The 13025-nt window shown below is 42.0% G+C and overlaps 1 protein-coding gene across 1 annotated transcript in view; it reads right to left on the reverse strand.

The window, feature by feature from the left end:
* The window catches only part of LOC132897844 (ras-related protein Rab-37), a 49084-nt gene extending 39124 nt beyond the window's left edge, over positions 1-9960 (reverse strand). The window contains exon 1 of the mRNA XM_060939084.1: positions 9853-9960. Within this exon, the coding sequence (XP_060795067.1) occupies positions 9853-9960 (108 nt within the window). The remainder of the gene's footprint in view (positions 1-9852) is intronic.
* Between the last annotated feature and the right edge of the window lie 3065 nt (positions 9961-13025).

Raw genomic sequence — 13025 nt, forward strand, 5'->3', positions numbered from 1 at the left:
CTGGTTTAACTATGAAATACAAGACTAAGTTACAGTGTACCCAAAACAAAGTCCTTTTAAATGCATGAGGCAGAACTCATATTGGTGCTCATGAATTCAAATCGGTTGGTATGTTGCCTGTTGACTTGTGTTTACCAACTCAAATTAAATATTGTTCATAATATTGTCAATGGTTTAGTCCTAGGTGTGACTTTAAACTGCAACTGGTGGTGAGTCTCAGATCCAGGAAGATTTGATTACTGGGGAAAATGGGGTTACCCCTTAATCACCATTGCTCCCAGGTTTGCTCTGACCCAGAGTGGTAGCACCTGCCTGGGTTCCAGCTATGGGGTTAAATAGTACATCGTCAATAAGATGCTGGAAGCAGGGCACTTTTCGGTGCAATGTGGTAGATGAACCCAACAGCATCAATGGCACACCACCAGATGGCATGTGGAAAAGCCACTCAAATGGCCAATGGATGCATCACTTGGCAAGTCAGTTGACACTGCAAGGCAACTTCCATACCCATCAGGTTTGTGGCACTTTTGTGCACCCACCACTTGGCATCAGGTCTGGAGGTCCAGAGAGCCACCACGATGGGGGCATGATGTCGTTTGTCTTACCATACTGTGCAAGGCGCTTCATTAGGAAAGGAAAATTACGCACACCCCATCTGCGTTTCTGCACATCCTAATGAAGCAGTCATCATTGCTAGCAATGGACAGCCGACAACACACAATGGTAAAGCTCCAAATTATTTCTCAGCTCACTTTCAACCTACACATAATCGTTATTCAATCAGAACAAGATCCAGTAGCACATCTCTCCAGATCCCCTCAGGGAAGTGCCATGGTGAATCTTCTTTTTGTTACATCAGGATCTTGTTATGGAATAATAGCCTACCTAGTCATATCCAGAACATGAGGTACAAACTCTAGTTTCAGTCTCAGGTTAAAGAATTTTTATTCAATAGTTATTGTTCTCAGGTGTCTTCAGCTTTTATTCGGAATTAAACACTTACTTACGGTCTCTCTCGTCTCTCATATAATCCACATCAGGTTTGAAGATTGGGGTCCCCCCTGTGCTGTCTTGCCCATCTGGCTTGCCGGTGATCTTCGAGGTTGTGTTCAGAGAGTGCTTTTTCCTGACAGATATTGGAGTGCCAGGACTTTCTGTCAAGGGCAATATCGTGCCAGTCTTTGTTGAAGTTGAAAGACTTCCAGTCGTCTTTTACGCAGTCTTTCCAGTATTTCTTTGGTAAACCCCTTGGCCTTGAACCCTGCGCTAACTCACCGAAGAGAAGTTGCTTTGGCATCTGAGTGTCATCCATTCTGCAGACATGGCCCAACCAGCGGAACCTATTGCCTCGGATGATCATCTCTACAGTGGTTGGTTTTGCACATCTGAGGACCTCAGTGTTTGTGATGTGATGCCACCACTTGATGTAAGGACCGTTAATGGAAACACCTCTAAAATGTGGAGCTGCTTGGCGAGTGTCGGCCAAGTTTCGCTTCCGTAGTGTTGGAAGAACGATGGAGTTATGCACCTTCAGCTTGGTTGAAATGGACAGGCTGTCCCTGCTCCAGTATCTAGAGTCGAGAGAGCAGAAGGCGAACACAGCACGACTTATCCGCTTCCTTATTTCAGGCATTAGGTCACCGTCATCTGCTAGTTCTCCTCCAAGGTAGGTAAAACTATGCGCTCTCTTCAACTGGAAGTTATCAAGCAGGATCGAGGGTGGTTCAGAGCACTGAGCATGCATGACTTCCGTTTTGGGCTTACTTACAGTATTTTTACTTTTATTTTGTTGACTATATAATTTTTAACCCCACTTGCTATTGTATACTCTAACTTCTGTTCCCACGTTGATCGTGTAACACCTCTTGGACAACAATGGAAATAAGTACTTGCACTTTATTGTGTTATCCATTTATTATTATGTTTTTGTATCATTTCTATACCATGTCATTTTAATAATGAATAAATCAAATCAAAACCTTGAGAGGAACCATACTTAAAAGGGAATAAAGCCTGGGGCTGCAATCGACGTGACCGATGTGCCGAGTGACACCCAACACGTACTTTGCATTTCGCATTAATGCATAGACCTTTCGTCATAAAGTAAAAAATGAAGCTAAAAGTTTTAGTCATTAGGGTTTCACATTTCCATATGCATTTCCATACAAGAGTTCAATAATACAGCCCAAAAAAGTTGGTGTGCTTCTAGAGTTTCCTTGTGATTACCATATTAATGAGATGTTCATGTTGAAATTCAATGTTCAGCCACTGTGATGGTTTTTTATAAAACCCCAGTTGGAAATCACTGAAGCTTCCAGGCTGCAACAGCAAAGACTTTAAAATTAGAACAAGGTTTGCACCAAAATGTACCAAAAAAAGTAGATATTTATGCATAGAGTTAGAGCTCAGGGCTCTTTTGATTATTTCTGCCCGTGCCTTCAAGGCAAGTGAATGAAATCAACACCTCCGAATAATTCTAACCTCCACGCTGTTTTCGTTCACACAGTCAAGAATCTTTTTTTAATCGATCCTCAAGGCCTTTGAGTTCACACTCCTCCACTTGCATTATTGTTCACACATGCTCAACCTGACAGCGCCACGTCATCCAGCACCATGCCGGAGACTGAAGATGCGGTTGCCGTGACAACAGCAAGTCTCAGGCGAGCGTGGGTCTCCTCTCCCCCTTCTCCACATGACAGGAAGTAATTAGGCGGAATCAGCACAGATGCTCTGAAATTTGTCAATGTAAATTAAATACATTGTAAGAGCTCTATTCTGTAACTGTATGAACTGTTTGCTTGGCTGTCGGAAAACATTCAACAAAGTTCCCAGTGATAATAGTTTTGTCAAGCCTGTCATAATTTCACCAATGTCTTTTCAAAAGAAAGAAAAAAAAATGAAATGCACAAATCTAATAAGTAAAAAAATCTAAAAAATACTGCATCGATTAAACAACTGACTCCATTGAAATGCACCACCTTTTCCCTCTATAGATCAAATGGATATGGATTATTATGGAATCCATATGGATGGATTTATAATGGAGAGATAAATGGATATTTGTTTTAACAGTTGTATGATGGAGGTAATGGCTAGATAAAGGTTGGATGGATTCTGATTATGACAGATGGATAGGTGGAGAGATGAATGGGTAAGAGTTACCAAGAATTACATCATGGCTAGATAGCTGGTCAGATGAAAGATGCATAGATTGATAGATGTTTGGGTGGGTGAAAGGTTGAATGGATGGAGGAGTAATGGATGGTTGAATATGATTTCATAATTATATTGAATTATATAGCTCATGGGTGGTTGGATGAGTAAAGGATGGGTGCATAGATGGATGGATGCTTGGATAGACAGATGGATGGATCATGGTTGGACAGATGGGTGAATATGACTTATTTAAAAAATCATATGACATTCACGGATGGTTACATGGATAATGGATGGGTGAAAAGATGGATGGATGGATGGATGGATGGATGGATGGAATGATATGATTTGGATGGTAATAGATCATGCTTGAATAGATGGATGAATGGCATATGTTCAGAATTGTATAAAAGCTTCATTGATGGCTAATAGATGCATGCAAATATGGATGGATGGATGGATGGATGGATGGATGGATGGAATTGTTTCAAGAATTATATGATGGATTAATAGACAGAAGGATGTATGGATGGGTAAATGGATGGATGGAAAAGTGGAATTTGTTTCATGAATTATGCAGTATGATGGATGGATGATGGATGGCTGGATGGACAAATGTACTGTATGTATGTATAGATGAATCAATTTGTGAATGAGTGAGTGGATGGATGTATAATGGACAGACAAAGATTGAAACAAGGATGAATGGATGGGTGAATGGTTGAGTGGATGGATGGATGGATGGATGGATGGATGATGGGTGGATGGATTTGTGAATGAATGAGTAGATGGATGGATGATGGATGGATAAATGGACAGAAGGAGGTATGGATGGGTGAATGGATTGATGGATTTGTGAATGAATGAATGAGTAGATGGATGGATGGATGGATGGATGGATGGATGGATGGACAGAAGGATGTATGAATGGGTGAATGGTTGAGTGGATGGATGGATGGATGGATGATGGATGGATGATGGATGGATAAATGGACAGAAGGAGGTATGGATGGGTGAATGGATTGATGGATTTGTGAATGAATGAGTAGATGGATGGATGGATGGATGGACAGAAGGATGTATGAATGGGTGGATGGATGGATGGATGGATGGATGGATGATGGATGGATGATGGATGGATGGATTTGTGAATGAATGCGTAGATGGATGGATGATGGATGGATAGATGGACAGAAGGCTGTATGGATGGGTGAATGGGTGAGTGGATAACTGGATTGACGGATTTGTGAGTGGATGATGGATGGATGGATGGATGGATGGATGGATGGATGGATGGATGAAAGAGGGGTGGATATGATTAAGAATTATTAGAAAGACATATGGGATGAAAAGCTCTTTTTTTCCCAGCAACATGCACAAAATCACAACTAACCTGCCGTAACTCTGTCAGAACGGACTCTAGTCCACACAGTCAGTGATGTAACACTGAGGTGGCCACAGAGCTTTCTGTCCACGACTGATCCCTACACACCCACCATCCTCTTCAATGGGACTGACGGCTATGGACACACACACTAAATCCCCAGAGCTCCAATCCGAGTGTGACTGCATCTCTCTTCTGCTTCCAGCTCTATCCAGACACTCCATACACTACACACACTTTATACCTCCATTCAGATGAAATGACACACCACAGCGTTGTAAACCGCAGGCTTATCATCCAGCATGTACATTCTGTGAACCGACACCAAGCAGTGCAAATGTAGTGATTTCATCCATATAAAATCTGCCTGAAGTGAGTCATTTAAACCCAAACTGTGGAACTGGGATATTAATACAGTGGACATCATGTACACTCGATGAAACATGAATCATTTTATTTATAGATGAAAAGGTAACTCTATATTTAAAGTGCCCAAGGGTAAACTCTCTCCCTGAGTCTCGCAGAACACAATCTACTGACTCTTCCTTCTGGATTGTGCATTGAACTAAAGCACCCTGATTCATCCATCCATGCATGATTAATTTGAATGAATTGAGCAGAGACTGAAGACATAAACAGTGCAGATCTATCAGCGTGCTCTGGTGCTTCACATGTTCACAATAAAAGCTCTATTTTGCTTTTCATTGGTTTCTAATCCAAATGTGATTCCATGCTCTAACGCATCCATTAAAACCTCACGAATGGCTTCTTAATGGATTGATAATTGGATAAGAGCAAAACACCAAAATGTAGCTTACTAAACTGGATCTTTTTTCCTCACTGGCGTGGTATCCTTATCATTTGTATCTTTAATATGCAAAATTCACCTGGAAACATGGATATAGCGAAACTTTAAAGGTCATTTAAGCCACACCGGATGCTACGTTCTCACAGCAACAACACCATCTGTCTTTCTAGGCCACGTTACAGAACTGAAACATATGGAAAGCGTGCATTTTCATCATGTGCACCAAGGCTTTGGAACCAGCTTCCACATACTCTAAGGCAGCATTTCTCAACCACTGGGCCGCAGCCCATTAGTGGGCCGCAAAACGCCATCTAGTGGGCTGCAATTTTTTTTTTCAAGTTTAAAGCCAAATACTAAATAATTCAGGATGACGAAGTGTCCCAGATCCGGTAGCTGGTTTGCCGTACACTTTTCAAGTAGAATAAATACTGTACAATTGTGGGTAAATTAAGAAGAACAAGCCTTTATTTTTGTCATATTCCTCCTCTACATTTAACTTGCGTGCAATCTGAAAAAAAACAACAACACAATCTTAAAATCTGTTGATTACCTGTTAATTATCATCACATTAAGTTAATTAATAGTATGCATAACTATTGTCTTTGTATTTAGTTATGGCTGCAATAGGATTAAAATTTATTCTACCAATGTCAAATTTAGCAAGTAAATTTTTCTTTCATAGGAGGAATTCTTCTTTTTAGCATGTAAGGATCTAATCCCATTGAGTGGTTTCTAGATCCACTTCTTTTGAGTGTACTTCTTGCTTTTAATAACTTGCTTGTTTGCTGAACACAAACATGGCAGTAAGTTCTTGTGTTAATGGACCAGACTTCACTTTTGGATCATTAATCCCTTTTGACTGAGAATGACCCGCATGCATGGGTTTGGCTTCTGGCACATCCATACAGTTTTAAATACAATACCTACAATTAAAAACAGTTTGTTTTATTGCATTTATTTAATTCCTGAGCTCCCATCTGTAGCAGGGAGTGATGCTGCATCCCATTAATACACTTTACAACAGATTATTAGATTATAATAGAATAGATGAGCCAAAATAATTGGGGATCTTTTTTAATGGGCCCTGACTTGTTACAAGTATGAATAGGTGGGCCTTTAAGTACAAAAGGTTGAGAACCGCTGCTCTAAGGAACTTAAGATATAGAAAGCTTTAAAAGACAACTTAAGACTTTTCTTTCTTATTTAAATGTTTGACTTTTTTATTCATACTAACGAGGGGACTTTATTATATATATATATATATATATATATATATATATATATATATATATATATAAGGTCACTGAGAATTTTTTGGAGTGCATGAGAAATTTATTATTATTATTATTATCTCTTAGTGCGAACAGTAATTTATACTGGAGTTCTTACATTATAGTGCTCTCCATCAAGTCACTTTGACCTCAGACCGAGAGCACTTTTCGCAGAATGTTGGCAGTGCCGAGCAAAACTGACTTTTGGAGAGTGGGTACATGAGACTAAATGCCTATTTTATCAAGGTTGGCATTCAAGTTCTATGGTACAGAGCCCACTGCACCAATCACTATAGGGACTACAGTAGTCTCCATATCCCACATCCTGGTAACGTCTACCCTCAGATCGGCATAGTTGCCAATTTTCTCATCTCCTTCTTGGCAATATTATGATCTCCAGGGATGGCTACATCTACCAAGTAACATCTTCTTCTGACCGACTAACTGACTTACTTTGTCGACCACCATGATATCAGAATGTCTATGTTCAATGATACGGTCTGTTTGGATGTTAAAATCCCATAGAATCGTTACCTCTTCATTCTCTACTACAGATTCTGGGTCATGACGATACCATTTGTCATCGGTCTCAATACCATATTTCCTACTGAGACACCAGTGGAGGTGACAGCACACTTTATCGTGGCGTCGCTTGTACTCATTCTGCGCCAGCATTTTGCAGGCGCTCACAATGTGTACTACGCTCGCAACCTTTTCAGATTCAACTTGATGGTAAATATTTTTTCTGATAGAGTTCGTATTCAGTGCCTGGTCTTGGGCAGCAACCAACAGACTTTCAGTTTCACGCTTCAAGTCACCCTTCACAAACCAATCCCATGAGCTGTCTGTCTTTAACATCTTAGTATTTCAATCAAACTGCCCATGTCCTCCTTTAAAGCATAGCCTCCTTTAAAGCAACTTTCTCTTTCACTATCCTTTCCTTATACTCATCCTTTCCCTCGATGTTTTCCTTCACCATATTGTTTACAGCTGCTATATACTTCAGCAGATCCACTTCGCTGCTAGCCAGGTACAGGTCTAAGGATCTACACTCACTGGCTACACATTCCTCAACTCCAGTTAGACCACGACCTCCACATTTCCGCGGCATGTACAGACAGCATGTTAGCTCGTTGGTGGAGCGCTCCGTCCCGTTCTACCATTTTCCTGGTGTTTCTGTCTATCTCCTCAAGCTCCTTCTTAGTCCACCCTACCACTGCTGCGTTGTACCTAACAACTGCAACTGCTCACAAAGTCGGTCGCCATGATCAAGTTTTTACCATTCAGTTTAGATTTCAGGAGCATTTTCAGTCTACTCATGTATGACTCAATAATAATAATAATAATAATAATAATAATAATAATAAAGTAGGTAAATGGAGTAGTAGTCATTAGAAGAACACTACATGCAATTTTCTCAGTTAAAGATACACAAGGTGAATGTGAAAGGACCACTTCAGTGATGAGGAGAAATACAGCTTAGGACCCTTTTCTTTTTTTTTTTCTTTTTTTTGAGAATGTACAATGTGGCAAGACTTCAGTAAAAGGTTTAGGAAAATGTTCTAATCCGAAATAACAGAATGTGCACATGTGAACACACTCCAGCGTATGAAGACGACACACACTGAGCTGCAGGATCTAAAAATATTTCTTAGCTTACAATTAAAATAATCCTATAAAACATTTGCAGGAAGTAGATTTAGATAATATCTCTTGAAATATAACCTATTTTAGATTTTCTGTATCTGTAAATAGTGAAAATATAGAGGTTTATACACAGTGGTGTTGTACTCAAGACCGGTCTCAAAACCACTTTTTGAAGGTCTCGGTCTTGTCTCGGAATCGACCGCATTTTTCCTCGGTGTCAGAGTCATAGAGGACTCGGGATTTTATTTTAAGACTGGTCAAGACCACAACTGTGTGGATTTCACGAAATTGCCTGTGCATTGCCTGATTTATTTGTTAACATCATCATTACTGGACTTGCAACACCAATCACTTATACAGGAAGGGACAGAGCAGGCTGTACTTCCTGAGGAGGCTGCGGTCCTTTAACATCTGCAGGAAACTCCTGTGGATGTTCTATCAGTCTGTGGTCACCAGTGTCCTGTTTTACACCGTGGTGTGCTGGGGGGGCAGCACATCCAAGAAGGACACATCCAGGCTGGACAAACTGATCAGGCGGGCCGGCTCTGTGGTCGGCATGAAGCTGGACTCTCTGGTGACGGTGGCAGAGAAGAGGACTATGGACAAACTATTGAACATCATGGACGATGCCAGTCACCCTCTGCACACCGTCATCAGCAACCAGAGGAGCCTGTTCAGTGACAGAATGCTCCTTCCCAAGTGCAGGACGAACAGACTCAAAAACTCCTTCGTCCCTCATGCCATCAGACTGTACAAATATAAAGTGCAATACCTTTCCTGCTGTGCCCCCCCTTTTTTCGCCTCTCTCTCTCTCTCTCCCCCTTCCTCTCTTCCCCATATCTTATTCTTTTATATTTGTATATGTAAATACTTAATTTATTTTAATTTATCTAGAAGTTTTCTCTATTTCTTTTCTCTGTTTGTCTGTAATGATGCTGCTGGAATCTTAATTTCCCTGAGGGAACCCGCCCAAAGGGATCAATAAAGTTTTATCGAATCGAATCGAATCGAATCGAATCTAATCTAATCTAATCTAATCTAATCTAATCTAATGTGAATGGACGTAAAATTTCCTGCTTCAAATGACACCAATAACAATAACACTCAATGCAAATTTTTTATTTTTCTTCCAACCGTCACCCCTCGCCGCCTTCTTTCACACCTTCACGCACACTGGTCTGGTCCTGGTCTCAGTTCGGTCTCATCCTGCCTGGTCTCGGTCATGACTTGGTCTCGGTTGAGGTGGTCTTGACTCCAACACTACGAGCATGTTGACATGCAGTGAATTTGGATGTGTGAATCTGTGTGTACTTTTTTTCCTCTGTGAATTCAGAACCTTTAGAGTTTGGATGATAATTTGGATTTAAGCACTTTCAATGAAAAAAAAAAAGGTTTTTAAAGAGCAAACACTTCTCTGTAAGACCCCTGTGCCTTTGGTTAAAGGAAACACAATTACACAACAAGATAAATAACTGCCCCATTCTTTCTACCTTGGGGAGCAAACTGGACCTGTGCTGCACCTTTTGTTTTTTTTTTTCTGGAAGAGTGTGGAAGAGGAACCCTTTGATGATCTGATGATGATTTACCTTGTGCGTTAAATCCTGGTCGTAGAGGCCATACACGGTGCAGCTCTGCTCCTCTCCAGCGGCCAGTTCTTCTCGCACCTCCGGTTCCCCGACTGTCTCCGGTTCCATCGCGGTCGGATCTGCGGGATGCGCACAGAGAGGGGCGGTCCAGCGCGCGCTCCTTCCCAACTTGCCTACGTCACCTCATACGCAGGAATCCCTCTGTGTGGTCGTGACGTCAAACTCGACTTCATCACATTTTTCAAAAGCTCTGAGAGAGAGAGAGAGAGAGAGAGAGAGCGCAACATAAACAAACATACTGCAGGTATCAGGTATTTGTTAGAATAAAACCCCGCCTCCCTTTTGAAAAATTCACATTATTTAAAAAATCTCATCAATGCACTGATCATTCCTAACCTTTAGGACTGATATTAAGTGACCACTAGATGGCGACAAAATCATTTATAAAATCAATTCAAATCAGCTTTGTTGGAGGACATTGTGTTTTCGCCTCCATTTGTTTGTTCAGCTGTTTACAACGTAACTCAAAAAGTAGTGAACACATTCATCTCGTTATCTGTAGCCGCTTTATCCTTCTACAGGGTCGCAGGCGAGCTGGAGCCTATCCCAGCTGACTACGGGCGAAAGGCGGGGTACACCCTGGACAAGTCGCCAGGTCATCACAGGGCTGACACATAGACACAGACAACCATTCACACTCACATTCACACCTACGCTCAATTTAGAGTCACCAGTTAACCTAACCTGCATGTCTTTGGACTGTGGGGGAAACCGGAGCACCCGGAGGAAACCCACGCGGACACGGGGAGAACATGCAAACTCCACACAGAAAGGCCCTCGCCGGCCACGGGGCTCGAACCCGGACCTTCTTGCTGTGAGGCGACAGCGCTAACCACTACACCACCGTGCCGCCCAGTAGTGAACACATTTTGATGAAATTTGGAGGAAAGGTCAGCCATTGGCGAAGGAACAATTGATTAGATTTTGATGCAAATCTGAATAACCCCCAAGTGCTCGCCAGGTGTTTTAGCATAGCTGCCCACTGCTCTGGGTATGTGTGTGTGCTCATCAGTGTTGTAGTCGAGTCACTAAACCTTGAGTCTGAGTCCAGTCCACTATGGATCCGAGTCGAATCCGAGAACAAGACTCCAACCGCACCATTTGACGGTGTCTGTTCCTGCCTTTATGTGAAAGCGTCTCTGCTGCTGTGTTGGACTAACGTTCCTGCTCGACTGCCCCATTTTAGTTAACAGGCTACAGATAAGAAGCTTGTTCATCGCTCAGCAAGCCCCGCCCACTATCAACAGGGCAAATAACATGAGAGAGGGTTAACACTGGGCGGCACAGTGGTGTAAGTCGTTAGCACGGTCGCCTCACAGCAAGAAGGTTCTGGGTTCGAGCCCAGTGGCCGGCGAGGGCCTTTCTGTGCGGAGTTTGTATGTTCTCCCTGTGTCTGTATGGGTTTCCTCAGGGTGCTCCGGTTTCCCCCACAGTTCAAAGACATGCAGTTAGGTTAATGTGGGACGGCCTTGGGCTGAGCTGCCCTTGAGCGAGGCACCGAACTCCCAACTGCTCCCCGGGCGCTGTTAGCATGGCTGCCCACTGCTCTGGGTATGTGTGTGTGCTCATTGCTCACGTGTGTGTTCACTGCTTCAGATGGATTAAATGCAGAGAAGAATTTCACAAGTGTGTGATGAATAAAGTTCTGCTTTCTTTCTTTCACTAGCTAGTTCATTGCTCAGCAAGCAAGCCCCACCCACTATCAACAGTGCAATGAACATAGTGTCACTTTCTTCTCTGGGTGGAGTCTTACCAAATGACAATTGAAGTTCGTGGTTGTCCCCGTCATCTCCTTGATAGTTCTACTACATATGGAACACACAGCAGTACGTTTTTTCCCACTGTACGAGAAGTCTGTAGAAGCAATGCGGACAATCCTAGGAGCGTCTCTCCAGGCATTTTAGTGCCATGAACGTTAGTTTGTTCCTGAACATGATGTATGAACAGGTGAATGTGCATTCTCTTGCACGAAATTAGTATAAAAATGAATGTAGATATAAATATCTTATGCCAAATTATTATGGCATGTTACAAAAAATAAAGAAAAAATCAGAGTCCTCGTCTCCAATTTACGAGTCCGAATGCAGTTAATGCACGAGCCCAAGTCTGAGTCATCAGTGCTCAAGTCCAAGTCAAGTCACAAGTCCTTAAAATTAGGGCATGAGTCGGACTCGAGTACTACAAGCCTTTTGCTGACTTGTGTGTGCGTGCATGTGTGTGGGTTCACTGCTTCAGATGGGTTAAATGCAGAGGTTAAATTTCACTGTGTGCTTAAGTCTGTGCTTGAGTATACATGTGACAAATAAAGGCTTCTTGGCTTGGCTTCTTCTTATGTATGTGGATCTAAGATCTAGATATATGTACAGTGCTCAGCGTAAATGAGTGCACCCCCTTTGAAAAGTAACATTTTAAACAATATCTCAATGAACACAAACAATTTCCAAAATGTTGACAAGACAAAGTTTAATATAACATCTGTTTAACTTATAACATGAAAGTAAGGTTAATAATATAACTTAGATTACACATTTTTTCAGTTTTACTCAAGTTAGGGTGCTGCAAAAATGAGTACACCCCACAACAGAAACTACTACATCTAGTACTTTGTATGGCCTCCATGATTTTTAATGACCGCACCAAGTCTTTTGGCATGGAATGAACAAGTTGGCGACATTTTGCAACATCAATCTTTTTCCATTCTTCAACAATGACCTCTTTTAGTGACTGGATGCTGGATGGAGAGTGATGCTCAACTTGTCTCTTCAGAATTCCCCATAGGTGTTCGATTGGGTTCAGATCAGGAGACATACTTGGGCACTGAATCACTTTCACCCTGTTCTTCAGAAATCCAACAGTGGCCTTAGATGTGTGTTTGGTCATGTTGGAAAAGTGCACGACGACCAAGGGCACGGAGTGATGGTAGCATCTTCTCTTTCAGTATAGAGCAATACATCTGTGAATTCATGATGCCATCAATGAAATGCAGCTCCCCGACACCAGCAGCACTCATGCAGCCCCACATAAGGACACTGCCACCACCATGTTTCACTGTAGGCACCAGGCATTTTTCTTTGTATTCCTCACCTTTGCGACGCCATACAGTTTTGAAGCCA

This window comes from Neoarius graeffei, chromosome 14 (assembly GCF_027579695.1).
Source record: "Neoarius graeffei isolate fNeoGra1 chromosome 14, fNeoGra1.pri, whole genome shotgun sequence".
Taxonomy (NCBI): domain Eukaryota; kingdom Metazoa; phylum Chordata; class Actinopteri; order Siluriformes; family Ariidae; genus Neoarius; species Neoarius graeffei.